The sequence below is a fragment of the Gracilinanus agilis genome, chromosome 2, assembly GCF_016433145.1.
Source record: "Gracilinanus agilis isolate LMUSP501 chromosome 2, AgileGrace, whole genome shotgun sequence".
Lineage (NCBI taxonomy): Eukaryota > Metazoa > Chordata > Mammalia > Didelphimorphia > Didelphidae > Gracilinanus > Gracilinanus agilis.
The window spans coordinates 288,241,707-288,262,016 of record NC_058131.1 but is presented as its reverse complement, the minus strand read 5'-3'; the positions used below and the strand labels follow the sequence as shown (position 1 = coordinate 288,262,016).

General features: G+C 44.9%; 1 protein-coding gene across 1 annotated transcript in view; it reads right to left on the bottom strand.

Annotated features, from left to right (window-relative positions):
- The window catches only part of TGM3 (transglutaminase 3), a 131,473-nt gene that overhangs the window by 21,452 nt on the left and 89,711 nt on the right, over positions 1-20,310 (bottom strand). The window contains exons 2-7 of the mRNA XM_044659705.1: positions 18,363-18,536; positions 17,676-17,918; positions 16,065-16,183; positions 13,682-13,810; positions 8,375-8,552; positions 7,295-7,430 (exon numbers count right to left, since the gene is read on the bottom strand). Coding sequence (XP_044515640.1) covers positions 7,295-7,430; positions 8,375-8,552; positions 13,682-13,810; positions 16,065-16,183; positions 17,676-17,918; positions 18,363-18,536 — 979 coding nt within the window. The remainder of the gene's footprint in view (positions 1-7,294; positions 7,431-8,374; positions 8,553-13,681; positions 13,811-16,064; positions 16,184-17,675; positions 17,919-18,362; positions 18,537-20,310) is intronic.

Genomic DNA, 20,310 nt, shown 5'->3' with positions numbered 1-20,310 from the left:
CAAGGCCCAGGAGGACAAGCATTTTCCCCCTTTTTGCCTTTGTGTAACTATCCCTTAGAACAGTGCTTTGCATGTGGTGAACACTTATAAAGATTTGTTGAGGGGGCAGCTGGGTAGCTCAGTGGATTGATAGCCAGGCCTAGACATGGGAGATGCTGGGTTCAAATCTGGCCATAGACACTTCCTAGCTGTGTGACCCTGGGCAAGTCATTTAACCCCCATTGCATAGCCCTTACCACTCTTCTGCCTTGGAGCCAAGACACAGTATTGACTCCAAGACAGAAGGTAAGGGTTTAAAAAAAGAAAAGGTTTGTTGAACTGAATTATAGCCATGCCTCTAGGCTGGGAGTTGGGCTTTCTAAACTCTCCATAACGGTCTTTCCTTATCATTCAGCAGGCATTTGTTAAGCATTTGCTATGTGCCAGGCACTTTGCTAGGTGCAAGGGATAGAGAACTACTAACTAGTCTTTGCCCTTCAGGGTGTTATGTCTTACTGACAGAATACAACATTTACTCAAGGAAATGAATTCAAAGTAGTATGGGAGAACCTTGACAATGGATACGGGGTCCAGGAAAGGTCTTGTGTAGGAGGTGACATCTGAGCTAAGCCTTAAAAGAAGCTGGGGATTCCGAGAGGCAAAAGGGACGAGGGGGTGCATCTGAGACACAAAAATACTGTAGAGCTTTAAGGTTGACAAAGGGCTTTGTAAATATGATCTCACTTTATCCTCACAATAGTCCTAAGAGGTAGGTGCTATTATTATCCCCATTTTTATAGATGAGGAAACTGAGGCTGAGGGAGATTAAATGGCCTGCCTAGTGTCACTTAGCTAGCAAATAACTGAGACAGGATTTGAACTTGAGCCTTTCTGACGCCAAGTCCATCGCTCAATCCACTACTGTGCCACCTAGCTGCAAAGGGAACAGTCTGTGCAAAGGCTAAGAAATGAGAGATAAAAGGCAATAGCAAAGAGGCCAGTTTGGCTAGGCTACAGAATCTGTGAAGAAGGGTGATGAGCAGAAAGTTTAGAAACAGGCGGGAGCTAGATTGAGTAGAGCTTTAAGAATCAAGCAAAGGGGCAGCTAGGTGGCTCAGTGAATCGAGAGCCAAATCTGGAGATGGGAGGTCCTAGATTCAAATTTGACCTCAAACACTTCTTAGCCGTGTGACCCTGGGCAAGTCACTTAAAACCAATTGCCTGGCCTTATTGCTCTTCTGTCTTGGGATGGATATTTAGTATTGATTTTAAGATGGAAAGTAAGAGTTAAAAAAAAAATCAAGCAGGAGAGCTTATTTTGAATCAAAAAGGCAAGAACAAGGCCACCAGAACTTGAGAAGGGGAGTGATATTTTTAGGAACATCACTTTGGCAGTGGTGTGGAGCATAGGTGTCAAACAGGTCTGGAATCACTGAACCACAATACAAAGTGATTGGAAAATATTTGACAAAATAAATAAAATAAAAATACAATACAAAAAATAAAAATACAACAAACCACAGATAACATTATGCATGTGTGTATATACACACGCATATATATTTAAACCCTTACCTTCTGTCTTGGAATTAATATTGTGTATTACTTTCAAGGAAGAATAATGGTAAGGGCTAGGCAATAGGGGTTAAGTGACTTGTCTAGGGTCACACAGCTAAGAAGTATCTGAGGCCAGATTTGAACCCAGGACCTCCTGTCTTTAGGCCTGGCTCTCAATCCACTGAGCCACCCAGTTGCCCCAATAATATTATATTTTAAAATGAAGTCACTGCCAGTCAGTAGAGTCAGAAGGACCTGGGTTCAAATGTGACCTCAGAGACTTCCCGGTTGTGTGATCTTAGGCAAGTCACTTTACCCCCATTGCGTAGCCCTTGCCACTCTTCTCTCTTATAATGGATACCAACAGAAAGTAAAGGTTAAAAACAAAACAAAAGAAAACCTAAGTCACATATGAATGGATTAATCTCTTTTCCCCCTTTCTCTTTGAGATTGGCATTACTGGAGAAAAGAACAGATTGGCAGGAGGAGAGCCTGGAGGCAGAGATATTGCCTGGGAGGCTCCTGCAATAGGCAGTTCAGATGAGAGATGAGGAGGGCCTGAACTAGGGTGGTGGCCCTGTGAGTTGAGAAATGATCACTGACCAATGGACACTAATGAGTTCACAGAAAAAGCAAAATATAGAGAAAGAAACGAAGAGGCCCAGTGCAGACCCTTGGGGGCCGCTCACAATTAGAGGCTGAACCTGAAGTCTGAACCATCAAAGGAGGCCCAGAAAGAACGTTCAGAGAGATAGGAGGAGAACCAGGAGGAAGCAGAGGCCCAGAGACCCAGCGTCTACCAGGGGATGATATGCTGTATGACAGCAAGAAAGATGGGGCATTGAGGAAAAAGTCATTGGGTTTAGCAGATAAGAGTCTTAGCCTGAAAGGAAAATGTGGAAATTGAGTTAAAAAGGTAGCAATTTTTGCCGTTACCATGGAGAAGAGATTAAAGGCATCTGCAGTGAGAACTCCGGCTGTTTGGGGTATATACCTTGCTCCTTTGAGCTCAGAGAATCACAGAAACTAGAGCTAGAAGGCACCTAAATACACACAATTTTAGGATACAAAATACAAAAAAGGCAGGGCTGCCAGGAATCTTGGAACCCAGAACATTAAGGTCTAAAAGCCATCTCAGAGGCTATCTGGTCTGATCAATACCCAGAGGGGTGAAGTTACTTGTCCAAGGTCACATGGCTAGGGAGGACCCTGTTTCTCAGGTTCCTATTTCATGACTATAGCAGGATGGTTCCAGTATGTAAATTCTTGTCTCAGGGAGTAGCTACAGAAAGCAATTCCTGTTTCACAGGTTCCATGACTATGGAAATAGTAGCAAGTCAGAGGTGGGGAACATTTGTGGAGAAAGTTTACAGGGAAAGTCAGAGTTGGCAAATGTCATCATTCTGGGCCACAAAGGCAGAGCTTCCAGAAGGTATAGAACATGCCCATTTCTCTGTATTACAATAAGCAAGTCACATCATTTCTTTGAATTCTCACTTTCCTTGTTAATACAACGATGATCTGGGAAGACTCCAAAATCTAAGGTCCTTTCCAGATCTGAGAGTCAATGTTCTAAGGATCCGACAGTCCGTGTCTTGTGGTTATTCAGTCATTTTTCAGTTGTGTCTGACTCTTGGTGACCCCATTTGGGGTTTTCCTGGCAAAGATACTGGAGTGGTTGGCCATTTCCTTCTCCAGCTCATTTTACAGATGAGGAACTGAGACCAAGAGGGACAAATGACTTGCCCAGGGTCACACAGCTAGTAAGTATCTGAGGCCAGATTTGAACACAGGAAAGATGAGTGTTCCTGATTCCAGGCCTAGCGTGCTTCACAATGGCACCACCTAGCTGCCCACCAGGCATCTGAAGCTGCATTTCTCCAACTAGACTATAAATGTCTTAAGGGCAGAGTTTGTCTTGTCCCTCTGACTAACTTCAGCAATCCAATTTCCTCCAACTTTCTATCATAAAATACACACAGGAAGTGTTCAAAAAAAGATTTGTCATTCTTGATCAGGTTGGCATTATTAGGAATAGCACAACCTTGGAAATATTTTACTCTTAGATAGTTGTTCAAGAGGAGATGAAAGAGAAAGCGAAAGAGTTGGAATAAATGGTCTTTCAGGTGCCTCCTGGGTCTGAAATTCTATGAGTTTGTGTCCAAGAGAAAAGGATTTTCCCCTCAGTACTGACATTTAAGGGGTACAATGACAAAATAGAAACGATGCTGAATTCATCATTGGGGATCCGGGTCCCAATCCATACTCTGCTAGGTATGATGTGGGGGGACCTTGGGAAAGTCAGTTTACCTCAAAACAGGGATTGGATCAGATGACCTCTGAGACCCCTTTTAGCTCTTAACCATCTCATGTTGTCCTGAATGAACGTCAGGCCTGCCTCAGTGAGCCCAGGGCTGGGCTTCCAAAGGGCTCCTCAAACACAGGAAATACAAGATCTCGTTTGTGGATTTAGTAAAGCGAGATCGCTCACACTGACAAATGCAATGTACACAAAGACACGCGCACAGGAGGAAGCATCCAGGTAAGCGTTAACCGCAGCCTAACTGTGGCAGATTATTCCGTTTTGCTCCTTGACTGACTGGGGCTTCATTTGTGTCTACAGACAGAGGCGGCACAGAGAAGCCCTCGGGCTCTGGGGACGTGCCTGCAGAGCCGCAGCCTCCCTCTGCCATCTGCTGTCAAGCTGTGGGATGAACTTGGTGGTCTGAGAAGTCCACGTCGCCCTGGAGGGCTGCGCCGGCTCTGAGGCCTGGTAAGGCTGGGAGGGCTTCGGGGGATCGTCTAGGATCAAGGAGGCTCATTTTAAGAATAGGGAAACTGTTGCTGGGATGAGAAAAGGAATTTGCTCAAGGTTATATAAGGAATAAGAACTTCTACTACTAAGTCTTCTACCCTCCAGCCAAACTCTTTTCCCCACTAGGAGTCTCTCCCGTGGACAAACGTATTTCCTACCTCCTTGCAATAAAAAAAAAGAAATCCTGTCTCTGACTTAAAGATTGGGGGATACTGAGGCTGCTATATTTTCTGACTTGGGAATTGGGTTGTGGAAGGAGAAGGAAGGTTCAAATTTAAGAAAAGTCCTTTGAGGAATGATACTTTGTGTTGGCTCAACATTGCTTTCCTTTGGATCTGACCATCTGCCCTCCCAAAGGGAGCTGCTTACTTTGTCAGAATGACCATCTTGGCATCACAGATGGGGTCTGCTCTGCCCTGTGGTGATCCCAGGACACAGTTCAGCAAGCTGGGCCTGTGAATTTGGCTAAAGAGGGGCTGACACTCCTTCCCTTCCAGCCCTGGGATCTGTTACCACTGATGCCCACTGGGGAAAACTGGGAGAAGAGCAGGGACAGACTGTGACTCCAACTTACTGCACAAAGGTCTGAAGGTTCTTGAATAATACCTACTAATCAGGGAGGGGACCGGTGCAGCAATGGATCAGAAAATCCCACGATTTGGGGGTTCTAGAAAATCAAAGCACCACTGATAGAATCTCAAGAGGTGAACGGGAACTTGGGACTTCTAAGCCTAACCCCTATCTGATCAGGAATTCCTTTTATTATATCTAAATTGATATCTACGTTTCTTTAAAAAACTCTTACCTTCTATCTTAGGATCAATACTAAATATCAGTTTCAAGGCAGAAGGGCAGTAGAGCCAAGGCACTTGGGGTTAAGTGACTTGCCCAGGGTCACACAGCTAGGAAGCATCTGAGGTCACATTTGAACCCAGGACCTCCCATTTCCAGGCCTGGCTCTCTATCCACTGAGCCATTACTTGCCTCAACCTTAGATTCTTTCAACTGATCCTCACATTTAGGGGCAGCTAAATGGCACAGTTGGCTACAGCACCTAGCTTGGAGTTGGGAAGACCCAAAATTCAAATCTGGCTTCTTATGACCCAGGCAAATCACATAACTTCTATTTGTCTCAGTTTCCTCATCTGTAAAGTGAGGGTAATAATAGCACCTACCTCCCTGAAGATCAAAAGAGATAATAATTGTCAAGAACTTAGCACAGTGCCTAGCACATAGTAAGTGCTATCTAAATATTAGCTATTATTACATGCCATGATTCTGAAGTCCCTCCCCACCTTGACCCCTCTCCTCTAGACTTGTTCCAGCTTGTCCATGTGGTGCCAGATGGATTCTGACCAAAAATAGAGTTGCGTTATATAGTTTAGGCTAAAATCAAGGTTATTTATTACCTTTTCTTCACAGGATTCCATTGAAAGACGAATAACACAATCCTATGCTATAAATTCTCGCAAAGACAGGTTGTTATTACATACCCAGCCTAAATGGCTCTGGGCCTTCTTTCCCCAGATAAATGTAGGGATTAAGTGAAAGAGGGAGTGTCTTCCCTGGGAGGGGCAGCTACTGCAAAAAGGTGGGACAAGACAGCTAGAGAATCATAATGTTAAGGATGACTTTGGAGATCATTTGATCCATTCCGCGTAGTTTATATAGGAGGAAACTGAATCCCAGAGAGAAAACGTCTTGCGGAAGGAAACAGAGCCAGTCACTGGCGGAGCTAGGACCAGACCCTGAGTCTTCTGATCTTTAATTTCTACTATCCCTGGCAGATAAGAGAATGGGTGTAGGGGTCAGGCCCTGCTGTTTTCTATTTAGGACTCAGAGAAGCTGTGATGGGGGCACTCAGGGACCTTCAGGCGGCTTCTGGAAGAACACGCGCACCTAAGCCCCAGCCTCCTATGAGGCCGATGCAAAGTTAGGGGCCGTGTTCCTGGCATATCTGGGGGGTGAGGCGAGGCAGATGTGAGGGTAGGGGAAGTGATGTGGGATTCTGCACAGATCTTTCCACTGCATCTCCCACAAATCTTGTAAGGGATTTAAATGATATGGGGTGGCAGTGCAGGATTCTCCCAAGCTGGAACCCAGGTCTAGATTATAGGTTTGGCTCTACCGCTTCATTATTCATATCTTGGCCAACCTTGGTGGGCCTCAGGTTCTTCCCAAGTAGACTGAGTGTTGGATTAGCAATCTCCAAGAAGCCTCTTGGCTTTAACCTTCTCTATTCCATGCACCCCTCCAGCTCAGAAATGTTCCAAGGTCCTACCAAGTTTTGAAATTCTTGGCTCTGAGGTCCCTCTGAGCTCCAGTGTTCTATTTTTTTAAAACTCTTATCTTCCATCTTGGAGTCAATACTGTGTATTGTCTCCAAGGCGGAAGAGCGGTAAGGGCTAGGCAATGGGGGTCAAGTGACTTGCCCAGGGTCACATGGCTGAGAAGTGTTTGAAGCCAGATTTGAACCCAGGACCTCCCATCTCTGGGTCTGACTCTCCATCCACTGAGCCACCACCCAGCTGCCCCCCAGTGTTCTATTTTCTAAGGTTGCTTCCAGTTTTAAGCTCTAAAAGCCCTTCTAAAGTTTTTATAATTTTAAAACTGTTTCCATTAGATGAAATTTCCAAAATACATTCTTTTAATTAGGCTTAATTCCAAAGAGCAAGCAAACCATTGTGGCAGTGTGTTTTCTGGGTAACCTGTTACCAAGATACCACATTGTGTATTTCCATCTATCAGATCATGTATGTTGGGTTGGGTTAATTTTAGATGCGCCATCGTCTGTGTGTTATCACGTGTCTGCATTTCTCCTCTTCCCACCTCTCTAACCTCTTGCCTTCTCTCCCTTCACACCTACGTGTGAGTCTGTGAGATACAAACAGAGGGATGCCCTGCTGCCCTAAGGGGAGGATCGAGAAAAGAACAGGCGCTTACCAAACGCTGTCACTGCCTCTCTCCAGTGGGTTTCCCTGAGAGTCGTAGTAGACATCTACGGTCAGGCTGCGGTCCGTGTCGTGGGCCGAGTTAAAGTTGGTGATCACCCGGGCAGGAATCCCCAAACATCGAAGCACTGGAGACCAAAAACCAGAGAGAAAGCTTCGGTGATGGTGGTGGTGACAACCTCCGTTTATACGGCATTTTACTATTCCTCGCAGTATTTTCCTACAGGAATCTTCAGGGGCAGACAGGGAGTGGCGCAGCGCAGACACGGATGCCCTCGCCACAGGAGACCCGGGCTGGAAAGCTGGCTCTGACCCTTGCTGGCCATGCAGCCGTGGGCAGCTCAGCGCAGTGCTTTGAACTTTGGCTCCTTCACCCATAAAATGGTGCTGACGGTGCTCATGCCATACGCTGCCTCGAGGCACCCTACACGACTCACCTGTGCGCTCTGAGGAGCAGCAATTTCCCTGGTCTGGTTATGTAGCCCGCCGGAGCCGGCCACAACCTTGCTATCATTTAGCAGAGCATTGCTGTGGTCTGGCCAGCCACATGATTCCCTCCACGTCTAATTCCATTCCCTGGATAAGTCTGTTATTTCTCCCCTTTCTCTTTTTTTTAACCCTTACCTTCCATCTTGGAGTCAATACTGTGGCTCCAAGGCAGAAGAGTGGTAAGGGCTTGGCAATGGGGGTCAAGTGACTTGCCCAGGGTCACAGAGCTGGGAAGTGTCTGAGGTCAGATTTGAACCCAGATCTGGCTCTCAATCCACTGAGCTAATCAGCTGCCTCCCTCCCCTTTCTTTAGGTAATAGGAGGATGATAATAACTTATATTTATAAATCAATTTAAGGCTCAGAAAGCATTGGACTCACAGCACATCTGGTAGACAGGTAGTACGGTATGATTATCCCCTTTCTACTGGATCTCTGTGATGTTAAATTCCCAAAGGGAGAATTCAGAATTGGAACCCAAGTCTCCTGACTCTTAGTTCAGGGATGGGCGTTGGGGACAGGCTTTTGGGAATGGGTTCACTCTTTTGAACTGACCCAGCCAGGTGGCATCTCCCACAGTGTACCTGTATTCAGGGTCCCAGCAAAGACCCAACACTGGCCAAAGCGGACAGGCTGGAAACGATTTTTCTTCCACTGCTTCAGGATCTCCACGCTGCCGTTCCAGTTTCTGGGGTCCTTGCCGCCAGAGTAATCCCCACTCCAGTTCCCAGAGAGCACACCGCTGTCGTCGTTGCCATTGATCTGAAAAATAGCTGTGCCTAGTCAGCTCTGGAAGGTGGAGGATAGATGAGGAGAGGAAGGAGTCAAAGAGAAGAAGAAGTGCTCAGCACGGAGTAGAGGGAAGCTGTGGCTTGGGAGTCCAGAGCTACGGGGGCTCTTAACTTACTGTGGGACTCAGGTTCTACTTCAATAGATTTTGATGTCATTAGTTATTATCAAGACTCTTCCTGACAGCAAAAACATGGAAAATGGTAGACCAATCTCTGAATTTAAATCTATTGAAATCTTTCTGTTTTAAATTTATTTCCTATAAACAACCTCTTGTTAGATTAAAAAAAACAAAAAAACCCTTACCTTCCATCTTAGAATCAATACTGTATATTGGTTCCAAGGCAGAAGAGTGGTAAGGGCTAGGCAATTGGGGGGGTTAAGTGACTTGCCCACACAGCTAGGAAGTGTCTGAGGCCAGATTTGGATCCAGGACCTCTTGTCTCCAGACCTGGCTTTCAATTCATTGAGCTACCCAGCTGCCCCCCATTCCCCTTATTTTAAAATAATACCAAATATTTTTGATGATTACTACTTTATAATATGAAGTGTAAAAGTACTATTGCCTCTTCATTCTTCTTTTAAGAATTTATCTTGGAGGCAGCTGGGTGGCTCAGTGGATTGAGAGCCAGTCCTAGAGATGGGAAGTCCTAGGTTCAAATCTGACCCCAGACACTTCCTATGTGACCCTGGGCAAGTCACTTAACTCCTATTGCCTACCCTGACCACTTTTCTTTGGAACCAATACACAGTATTGATTCTAAGATGGAAGGTAAAGGTTTAAAAAAAAAGAATTTCTTTCCCTTAAGATTCTTTACTTTTTGTTCTTCCAAATGAGTTTTGTTATTATTTTGTCTGGCTCTATAGACTATTCCTTTGTTAGTTTGGTTAGTAAAGCATTCATTTTAAAATTATTTTAGGTAATACCATCATTTTTATCACATTTATATAGCTTAGCCATAAGCAGTGAGTATCCCTTCAATTACTTGTCATTCTTTATTCCTTTAAAGAGTGCTTTGTGGTTGTATTTATATATTTTGAATGTTTCTTGGTAGACTGACTCCTAGATATTTTGCTATTTTGAATGGGATTTCTCTCTCTATTTTTCTTTATGGATTTTGTTATTGCTGTACTATTATTTTTAAAAGCTTTACCTTCTGCCATATTCTATGACAGAAGGGCAAGGGCTAGGCAAATGAGGTGAAGTGGCTTGCCCACGGTCACACAGCTTAAAAGTGTCTGAGGCCAAATTTGAACCCAGGACATTCCAACTCCAGGCCTGGTGCTTCGTCCACTGTGCTACCTAGCTGTCCCCTATTGCTATACTCTTAACGATAACGATTTTTAAAACTCTTTAGTTTTATCAGATAAGAGACTTATTTTGGAATGTTTTCTCTTTTATAAAATGAGAGAGTTGGATGAATATGAGGACCCTTCTAGCTCTGATAGTTAATATTCTAAGGCAGCCTTGATGATCCTTTTCTGGGTTCGAGTGCCCAGAGAGCAAAGTCAAGCTATCTGTGAGCCCTGCACTACTGGAGAGAGCAGAGGGAGAAAGGGCTTGCTTTGGGCAGCTGGACAGAGGGGCGAGGTGTGCAAAAGATGTCCTGGCATGCCGGGCAGAGGGGGGACAGAGCAGCTCCCCCGTGCCGGCTCTGCACATATGCCAGGTCTTCGCCAGCGCTGTTGAGGTCTCCTCTAACAGCCCAGGTCTAGGATTCTCTTTGGAACAAGCTGCCTGGAGCAGAGCACTCCTCCACTGGCAGTTGAGCCATAGTCCTCCAGATCTTTCTCTCCTCCTCCCACTTTGTGGGCCACACTGTGGCATCACGAGATCTGTGACACACAGGCCCAGATGAAAGATTCTGCCCTGGGTCCCCTGTCTCCTGAATCACCGGGGCCCCAGCACGGAAAGTAGTAATCAGCGGGTTCCCGAGGAGCTGGGATCCTTTCAAATGGTTCTACAGGTGGCAATTAGTGTCGCTCAGCCAGCCCAGCCCAGCTGGCAGGGAGTTTGGGAGGGATCAGCTCGGAGGGGCAGCTGAAGAAATCGTAGGGAGATAAAGAGGCTTGCCTAAAGGGCTAAGGATGAGTCAGCAGCCGCCACCCAAGCCAGACTCCAGGATCCCTGACTGAGGGCGGGCTGGGTGCAGGGCAGGACCTCCCTGGCCAGGACCTTCCTAACTTGTAGAATGTTAGAGTTCTAAGGGAGCTCTCTAAAGAGTCCCCCAAAATTGAATGTTCCACTTAATGAAGGAAGGCACTCAATGAATGCTGCTGCCCCTTGCTGTAGGGAGTGCAGAGGGACCTCTTCCTTTCACAGGTGAGAAATCTGAGATGCAAAGCAGCTGAGTGACTTGTCCAAGGTCACATTGATGCGGTCCAAACTCAAATCTTCTTACTCCAAATCCGGAGATCCTTCCACCTCTCCGTGATGCCCTGGGTTTGAAACCTGCCCCTGCCAGTGACTAAGTTTTGTCTCCTCCAGGCCTCTTTGTCTTCTCTTGTAAAATGAAGAGGCTGGGTGAGGTGATGTGTAAGTCTCTATAGACTTTATTTAAAAAAAAACCAAAACCTCTTACCTTCCATTTTAGAATCAATACTGTGTATTGGCTCCAAGGCAGAAGAGTGGTAAGGGTTAGGCAATGGGGGTTAAGTGACTTGCCCAGGGTCACACAGCTGGGAAGTGTCTGAGGCCAGATTTGAACCCAGGGCCTCCCATCTCTGGGCCTGGCTCTCCATCTACTGTGCCACCCAGCTGCACCCTCCCCCCAGCAAACTTTAGATGTCTATGAATGATTGGGAGAGTTTTTCGTGACTTGGAATTCAGGCCATCTGGCTGTCTCTGGGAGGAAGTGATCTCCAGGAGGAGACACAGCAAAGGGAGGATTTCAGACGCCTATGGGGGTTTGCGGTGGTGATGTTCTGAAGGCTCCCTGATAAAGATGCTGACCTCTTAGATCAGACAGGCAGGGTGTCTGGCCTGGCTCTAAGAAGTCACTTCAATTAACTTGTTAAAACATTAAAAGTTGAAGTTCAAAGCCAGAGAGATTGCTTTACCTTTTAACCTTTTAGCTAAGATAATTCACTAGCCAACTGAATTAATTAACAAGTTGAAAGGTAAAGCGATTTCTAGTTAATTAACCAGGGGACAGGCAATAAGTTAAAGCCATCCCTTTGACTTTGAACTTTTTAATGCTCGTAGAAAGCCAAGTGTGGTGTAACAGAAGGGGCCTCACAGAGAGTGGGGAGCCCCGGATGGTGGCTCTGCCTCGGCTCATAATTCTGGGTCGGAGCCTGGGCACATCACTTCCTTTCTCTGGGCCACAGATGAGCTCACAGAGCCCTGGATCCAGTTCTAACATTCTAGGATTCTCAGTTTCTTTAACTTCCATCGGGAAGGCCGAGCCCGTTCCAAGATACCCGGCCCCTCTCCCAGGAAGGGCGAAAAAGCTGGAGGTGCCCTCAGGAGGCTTCCTGAGGACAAGAACTGGGCCAGGGATGTGAGCCGGTGGAGAGCCCCCATTACAGCACCCTGGTGCAAGCTGGCCCTGGAAACTCCTCTGAGGCTCAGTTCCCATGCCACCCTGGCGTGCCCCCCCCCCCATCCTAACACAGGTGATGTAACGCTTTCCTATGAACACTTAGTACAACTACTCTGACCTCTCCTCACTATCTATTTTGTAGAATTGCTTTTGTCTACATCTCATCTCTTTTAGCGGACCATATGCTCAGTGGGGAGAGCAGAGTAGAAACAACATTGGATTTGGAGGATGTGGGTTCGAAACTCAGTTTTCTAATGATTATCTAGGTGACCTTGGGAAAGTCAATGAACCTCTTTGGGACTCAGTTTCTCCATATGTAAAGTGACCTATGCAACATTTAAGCTTGCTTTCAGCTCTCCATCCTGTAATGTGTGGGGTTATGTATCTTTTCTCTTGGTATCTCACCTACAGCTCAGCACAGGACAAAGTATTTTTTATTTTATTTTATTTTATTTTATTTTATTTTATTTTATTTTATTTTATTTTATTTTATTTTATTTTATTTTATTTTATTTTATACCCTTACCTTCTGCCTTATAATTGATACGGTGTATTGGTTCTAAGGCAGCAGAGTGGTAAGGGCTAGGCCATGGGGGTTAAGTGACACAGCTAGGAAGTGTCTGAAGCCAGATTTGAACCCAGGGCCTCCCATCTCTGGGCCAGGCTCTCAATCTATTGAGCCATCCAGCTGCCCCCAGGACAAAGTATTTTAATAAATGCTTGCTTGCTTGACTGCTGAATGAATGTTTTTGTATGATGTGGCAGAGCTGGGGTCAAGAGAATAATGATATTATTGTTATATTTATTATTATTATATAATATAATATTATTATATATAATATACTATATAATAATAACAATTCTAGTTTACATTTCTACAGTCTTTTATGGATTAAAATGCATTTTCCTCACAACATACCTAAGAAGCAGATGATTTAAGAATTATTATTCTTATTTTACAGTTTAGGAAATGAAGCCTTGAAAGAGAAGTGACTTGCCCAAGGCTACCCAGCCTGTGAATATTTGGGCTAGACACTGAATCTTCAGACTCCAAATCCAGAGCACTTGCTAGGGCCTCTGACTGGTGGCAGCTAGAGTTAGGAAGCCCTGAGTTTAAATGCAGTCTGAGACACTTCCTAGCTGTGTGATCCTGGGCAAGTTATTTACCTTCTGTCTGACTTAGTTTCTACTAATGTAAAATGGCCTTTAATGTAAAAAGCACTTACCTTGCAGGGTTGTTGTGAGGATCAAATAAAATTATGATTGCAAAGTGCCTGGCTCATAGTAGATGCTGTTTAAATAAATGCTTACTTTTTTCCCTGCCCCATGCTGTGTGAGACACTTGGGGGGACTGTCCTGATGTTCTGTCTCCCTTCTCCTGTGTTGGGTTCTGGCTCTTGGCAGTACTAGTTTTTGTAGGCTGAACCCTGCCTTGTGTTCTGGGCAGAAGGCCCTTGATACATCGACCAAGAAGTCAGAAGAAGCATAACCATGAGGCAGGGCCAGAGGGAGAATGGCCCAGGACCTCAGCTGCGGGCTGGACAATACTTTTCTTACCATGCCACTCAGCACACGGCCAATATATTTCGGGTCATTTCTTCGGGCCACGTCGGTGACGGGGTCACGGCGGAAATTGAGACTCCGGTCCAGGACTGTGAGGCAAATATTCAGGATATCTTCCTCATACTGTTCAGAAAGAGAAGCCTGGAGTTAATATTCAATTTGTAACCTGTACTGAAGGAAGTAGAGGGCACTAAGAGAGGGCCACAAGATAAACTCCAGGTTCCCTTTCCTCGGGGGTTTCTGGCACCCACGCAGGGACGGCCAAAGGATTCTTTTCTTGCTTCTCCCTTGAGCCGGCCTACCCAAACTGGAGGAGAAAAGTGTGCTGGGACTTTAGAGAAGTCACTTGTTCTCTAGGTAGACCAGATAATATAAATCCTAGGATCCTATTTTTTAAAGTCTGAGATAATTTAGGGGTTCAAGCTGGAGGATGGAGATGTCCTGCAGTGGGAGAATCTGGGAAATGTGCGGCAGCAGCTCGGCACAACACCAGAAAGCTGGCCAGGAGACGAGGGTATTGCAGGGCTGTCATTGCATTTAAAGTCACTGAAGCTGGCAGAGAACCACTGAAGGTTTTGACTAGGAGAGGCCTTAGAACATCAAAAGCATAAAACAGCAAACTTAGAAGGACCCTTAGATCACTCATAGCTCTGGAACTAAAAAAGCCCAAAGGCCTCATTTAAAAAAAATTTTAAACACTTACTTTCTGTCTTAGAACTGATACCAAGTATTGGTTCCAAGGCAGAAGAATGGTAAGAGGTAGGCAATTGAGGTTAAGTGACTTGCTCAGGGCCATACAGTTAGGAAGTGACTGAGGCCACATTTGAACCCAGGACCTTCCATGTCTAGGTCTGGCTCTCTAGCTGAGCCACCCAGCTGCCCCACAATCCTTTCTCTTCTCCTACAGTGACTACATCCACAGTCAGATTGTTCTCTGCAGTGATGCTATCCACTGGACCTTCCCAAATTGTTTTTGTCCTAGGAAAAAATAGCCCTAGTTGTGGCCCTGAACACAGCACACAGAGTGGCTAGAAGGGTCCTTAGAACCCAGATCATAGACTTAGAACTGGAGAGGACCTTCAGAGCCATTTAGCCCAACCCATTCGTATTACCGAATGGTGAGTGAGAACCATATTTATCCTATAGAACATTGGAACTGGAAAGCGTCTTAGAAAAGAAAGGGTTTCCCAAAAGTCCTAGTGTGGTCTGGAGCTTTCAATACCTCATTAGCTTTTTTTTTTTTCTTTTTTCTTTAAAACCTTTACCTTTACCTTCCGTCTTGGAGTCAATACTGAGTATTGGCTCCAAGGCAGAAGAGTGGTAAGGGTAGGCAATGGGGGTCAAGTGACTTGCCCAGGGTCATACAGCTGGGAAGTGTCTGAGGTCAGATTTGAACCCAGGACCTCCCGTCTCTAGGCCTGGCTCTCAATCCACTGAGCTACCCAGCTGTCCCCCACCTCATTAGCTTTTACTGTGCTATGACTTTTGGGACACTTTTTAGAATATTAAGGCTGGAAGAGACTTTAAAACAAAGAATGCTAGAGCTCAAAAGGATCTTAGAGAGAATCTAGTCCACTTCCAATGGGACAGCTAGGTAGCTCAGTGGAGAGAGCTCTAGGTCTAAGTCAGGAAGCCCTGGGTTCAAATGTGGACTCAGATGCTTCCTAGCTATGTGACCCTGGGCAAGTTACTTCACCTTGTTTGCCTCAGTTTATTCATCTGTCAAATGAGCTGGAGAAGGAAATGGCAAACCACAATAATATCTTTGCCAAGAAAACCCCAAATGGGATCACAAAGATATGACTATGCAATAACAAAAAGTTCAACCTCCCCCATTTGGCCTTAAGCTCAGAGGAGGAAAGTGATTTGGCCAAGGCTGTATAATGGGACAAATAGGTGGCTCAGTGGATAGAGAACCAGGCCTAGAGATGGGAGGTATTGAGTTTAAATCTGGCCTCAGACACTTCCCAGCTGTGTGACCCTGGGCAAATCTCTTAATCCCCATTGCCCTGGCCCTTACTACTTTTCTGCCTTGGAATCAATACTTAGAATTGATTCTAAGACAGAAGGTAGGGTTTTTTGTTTGTTTGTTTGTTTGTTTTTTAAGACTATAACTAGTGGGTCCAATTTTTCAAGCTGGGAGAAACCTAGTTGCCTTGTGTTTTCTTCTAGAGGTAAAATGAAGGGAGAAGAGCCGGGCAGGAGTGTGGGGCTCCAGGTTTTACATTAGAGTAGGGGTCAAAAAGATTTTGATGTATTTTTTTAAATCAAATGACTAACACATAAGCTATAGACAAATGAGAATCCAACTTATTCTCTTAAGTTGATCACTCAGGAAATTTGGATGTGATCCCTGGCTGCTTTATTATTAATTTACCTGACCAAAATTCCAGCCAACCATGCTGATTCGATTCACACTCCCTACGTATAAGATGCCAGCATCTTCTTCTACATATTCTTCTCTCTCTGCATTATTCATCATGTACACAGCATCCCCTGGAAACCCCAAAAAAAGGAAATGTGTGAGACCAATGGCCAGGGGGTAGAAGTGAGGGTAAGAGAGGGAGAGAATTAGAAAGGACCTTTTTTGCCTTCTTCCACCCCATCCCAGACAGCCCTACGTGTTCGATTCTGGCCTCTAAGAGAGTTCATTCTCACGGAATCCAGGAGGAGGAAGAGACCTCAGATATCCTCTAGTCCAAGAGTCCTTAGTCTGGGATTCTTCATTTTTCACTAACCTCTTTCTGAAATTTAACATTTCCTTCAATGATGATTTAAAAAAACCAAACAACTATTATTCTGAGAACAGGTTCACAGGCTTCACCAGACTGCCAAAGGAGTCCATGATTCAAAACAGATCAAGAGCCTTTGCTCTGGTCCAGTTCATATCTGAAGAACGATGGGTTCTCTTAACATTCTGACAAGTCAACGGAGCCAGGATTTGCTTAAAGAACTTCAGTGAAGTAAAACTACTGCTTTGGGCCAGCTCTAATTGCTGACAAGTTCTTTTTTTTTACATTAAGCTTAAATCTGCCCCTCTGTTTCTTCCAGCCTTTGTTTCTGACTCTGCCCTTTAGGGCCAATTCATACAGAGCCAATCCCTTCTTCACCTGACAGGTCTGGACTTGATGCCTCTGAAACCATGAGCTCAGGTGGGAAGTGAGATTGGAGAAGGGGTCTGCTGACACCCAGCTCTAAATCCTATGGCTAAAAAAACCCAACAGAGATAATTTAGGGGTTCAGGCAGAAGAGCTGAGTGAATTGCTGCAGTGTGGGGAGCCTAAATGTGGAGCAGTGGCTATCCACCCCACCAGGAAGTTAGCCAGGAGACCAACCAGTTTATTGAAATGTTGTCATCAAATCTAAAGGCAAAAATGCTGTCAGAGAACCACTGAGGGCTATAATGCTGCCTTCCTGACTTGCTGGGATGGAAATATCATTGATGCAGAGAGTCTTTGAGCTAGAACTCACCTTTGAGAGTCACCGACCCATTGCCATGACTCCAGTGAGTATCACTGAACTTTAGCATGACATCAAGCCTTAGACAGAACAGAGATGTATAGAGCTGAAGGAGATCACAATGTAGGGCAGAGAGTTTCTGAGCTGGAAGGGACTTTAAAGCATGGAAGACAGAACATTAGGGATAGAAATAACCTTAAAACAGAATGTCAGAACTAGAAAAAAAAAAACACAGAACACACGATGGTCAAGCTGAAAGGATACTCAGAATGCAAAACATTATAGCCAAAAGAAGCCTTTGAAATGACTTAGCCCAATCCCCTCTTAGGGAAACCGAGGCTTAGAAATGGGAAGTGACTTGTCTCAGGTGACTCCAAATTAATGGAAGAGCCAACAGTAAGATCCAGCTTTCCTGCCTCGTAGGGCAGAGCTCTTTCCAGTGCTTCTTTTTCCTTCTGTAAGCAGTGAGCTCCACTTGGAGTTGGAGCCCACTGATGGGCTAATGACAGGGTAGGGGACTTGACTTTACCTTGATGCCAAGGGTTAAACAGTAGAATCCATGTCCCCAGAACTACGGAGGTGCGCCCATTTTGAGAGGAAATCTCGAGGCTGAGTGTGTATCGACCAATAGGGGCATTGACTGGACTGATTATGTTGACAGTTATTGAGTTGCCATTGTTGGACACGATTATCGCACTCCAGGCGTTATTGGTGGGTCCAGTAGACAAAGGAAACATGGCTTTGGTCCGGGCTGATTCAGAGGCATTTGGACCTTTCCAAAAAAACAAAAAAACAACAGAATGATGGAATTCCTGTAGCATGTTAGAACAAGGAATTGGGGTAGAGTAGGTAAAATTAATTGGACATCATCTTAGCCAGAGTTGGGCTGGTCATTAAAGAAATCATAGGTAATCACAGCTGTAAGGGATCAGGGAACACGGAATTCTAAGTCTAATACCTCTCATTTTCTAGATGAAAAACTAAGGCAGAGAGAAAGAAAGGGGCTTGTATTTTGGTCATAAAGCAAAGCTAGTAGAACACCAGAGACTAGAGCCTAGGTTACATAATTCCCAGGGAAACTCTGAACTGCTATTGCATCTTCATTTTAATCCTAATATTCCAGACTGGTAAGTCTAACCCATTTTACTGAGTGCCTGCTGTATGGAGAGCATTATTCAGAGCCATGCTAGAGAGAAGAAAAATGGAATTTAGTTACCTGTTGAAACTGTGAAGGTAACTTTCTCCCTCTGGTCTAGGGGTCGGCTCATGACCATCCTGGCCCTAAAAGGCTGGCCCCTCCTTGTGATGAGTTCATCATGATAGTACTTGTCTGTGTGATGTTCCCGTTTGTTAAGTTCTATATCCCAGTTGAAGCCTTTGAGTTCCGTAACTGTGAAAGCATAAAATAGAAGCTGGAGACTTTGGGATCTTCTTTAAGAGCAACAGTCAGTCAATCAATATTTATTAAGCTCCTGGGCCTTGCCAGGCACTATGCTAAGTGCTGGGGATACAAAAAAGGGGGCAAAAGACAGTCCTTGCCCTCACAGAGCTTACAATCTAACAAGGGGTGGGTACAAAATGCAGACAAATGGGTACAAAGCCAGTTATGTGCAGGATAAATAGGAGATAATGAACAGAGGGAGGGAGCTGGACTAAAGAGGGGATGGGGAGGGCTTCCTGTAGAAGGTGGCGTTTTAGTTGGGGTTTAAAGGAAGCCAGGGATGTTGGTAGGTGGAGCAGAGGAGGGAGAATGTTTTGGGCATGGGGGACAGCCAGAGAAAATGCCTGGAGTGGAGAGAGAAAGAGTGTCTTGTTAGCAGAAAGGCCCGGAGGTCAGTGTGCCTGGAAGGAAGAGTATTTGTTGGGGAGTCAGGTAGGAGAAGTCTGGGAAGGTAGGAGGGGGCTAGGTAACATAGGGCTCATTTTGTATTTGGACCTGGCGCTAGGAAGGATCTAGAGAATGTGAGATACTCCTAAGGGACGGGGTGCAGGCTAAAATACAGAGCGGGTAGAACCAGATCTATGCCATCATACATTCACTTATTCATTCAACAAACATTACTAAGCACATGCTATGAGCACTGAGGTGACATACAAATAATAGCAATTCCCCTTTCTCTAGCACTTTTTGGCTTTCAAAACACTGTCCATACAAGAGTCCTGGAGCAACACTGGGATTATGATCTCCATTTTCAGATGAAAAAACCTGGGTCCTGAGAATTGAAGTGATTTAGAATGGTAGGAATTAGAGCTGGGGGGGGGAGCGGTTATGGGGTGAGGTGGGCAGACCTGGGAGACTATCTAGTCTAACTCTCATTTTATAAATTTGTCTGTGGTCAAAGTCAAGACCTCAAAGTATGGGGACCTAGCCACGCCATCCACAATGACACAAGGAGTCCTTTTCTTTATTTTACTGCTCCTGTGGATCATCGAACTAGGATGGGGCTTTTAGAGGTCATCAAGTCTAACACCTCATTTTCAGATGAGGAAATGGAGCACAGAGGGGTCAAGCGACTGCCTGGGGTTACACAGTGAGTGAAGTGCCAGAGCAGAGATTTGAATCTAGGTCTTCCTTTCCCTAAGTCCATTCTGTCTAGTTATGGCACTAAGGAGGCAAAGTTGTATACACAGCCCCATCCTAGGAAACCAACCCTGCCCAAATCGTTAGGCTTTTACAGATTAGCTGAACTCTGTGAAGACAAGCATGATGGCTTTATGATTAGGCAAAGAAAAACACTGGAACCTTTTGCAAATGCACCTGTTTTGATCAAGGGGACCCCCAGGCACCTCTGAACATAAAAATTAAGAGTCACCCTAGATATTTCTTGATTGGGGAATGGCTGAACAAATTGTGGTGTTTTTTTTTTGTTTATTTGCTTGTTTAGTTTTGAATTAATTAATTTTGAATATTTTTCCATGGTTACATGATTCATGTTCTTTTCCTTCCCTCTTCCCTCCCCTCTCCCATAACCAATAAGCAATTCCACTGGGTTATACATGTATCATTGTTTAAAATCTATTTCTATATTATTAATATTTACAATAGAGTGATTGTTTAGAGTTTATATCCCCAGTCATATCTCCATTGACCCATGTGATCAATCAAATATTTTTCTTCTGTTTCTATTCCCACGTTCTTTTTCTAGATGTGGATAACATTCTTT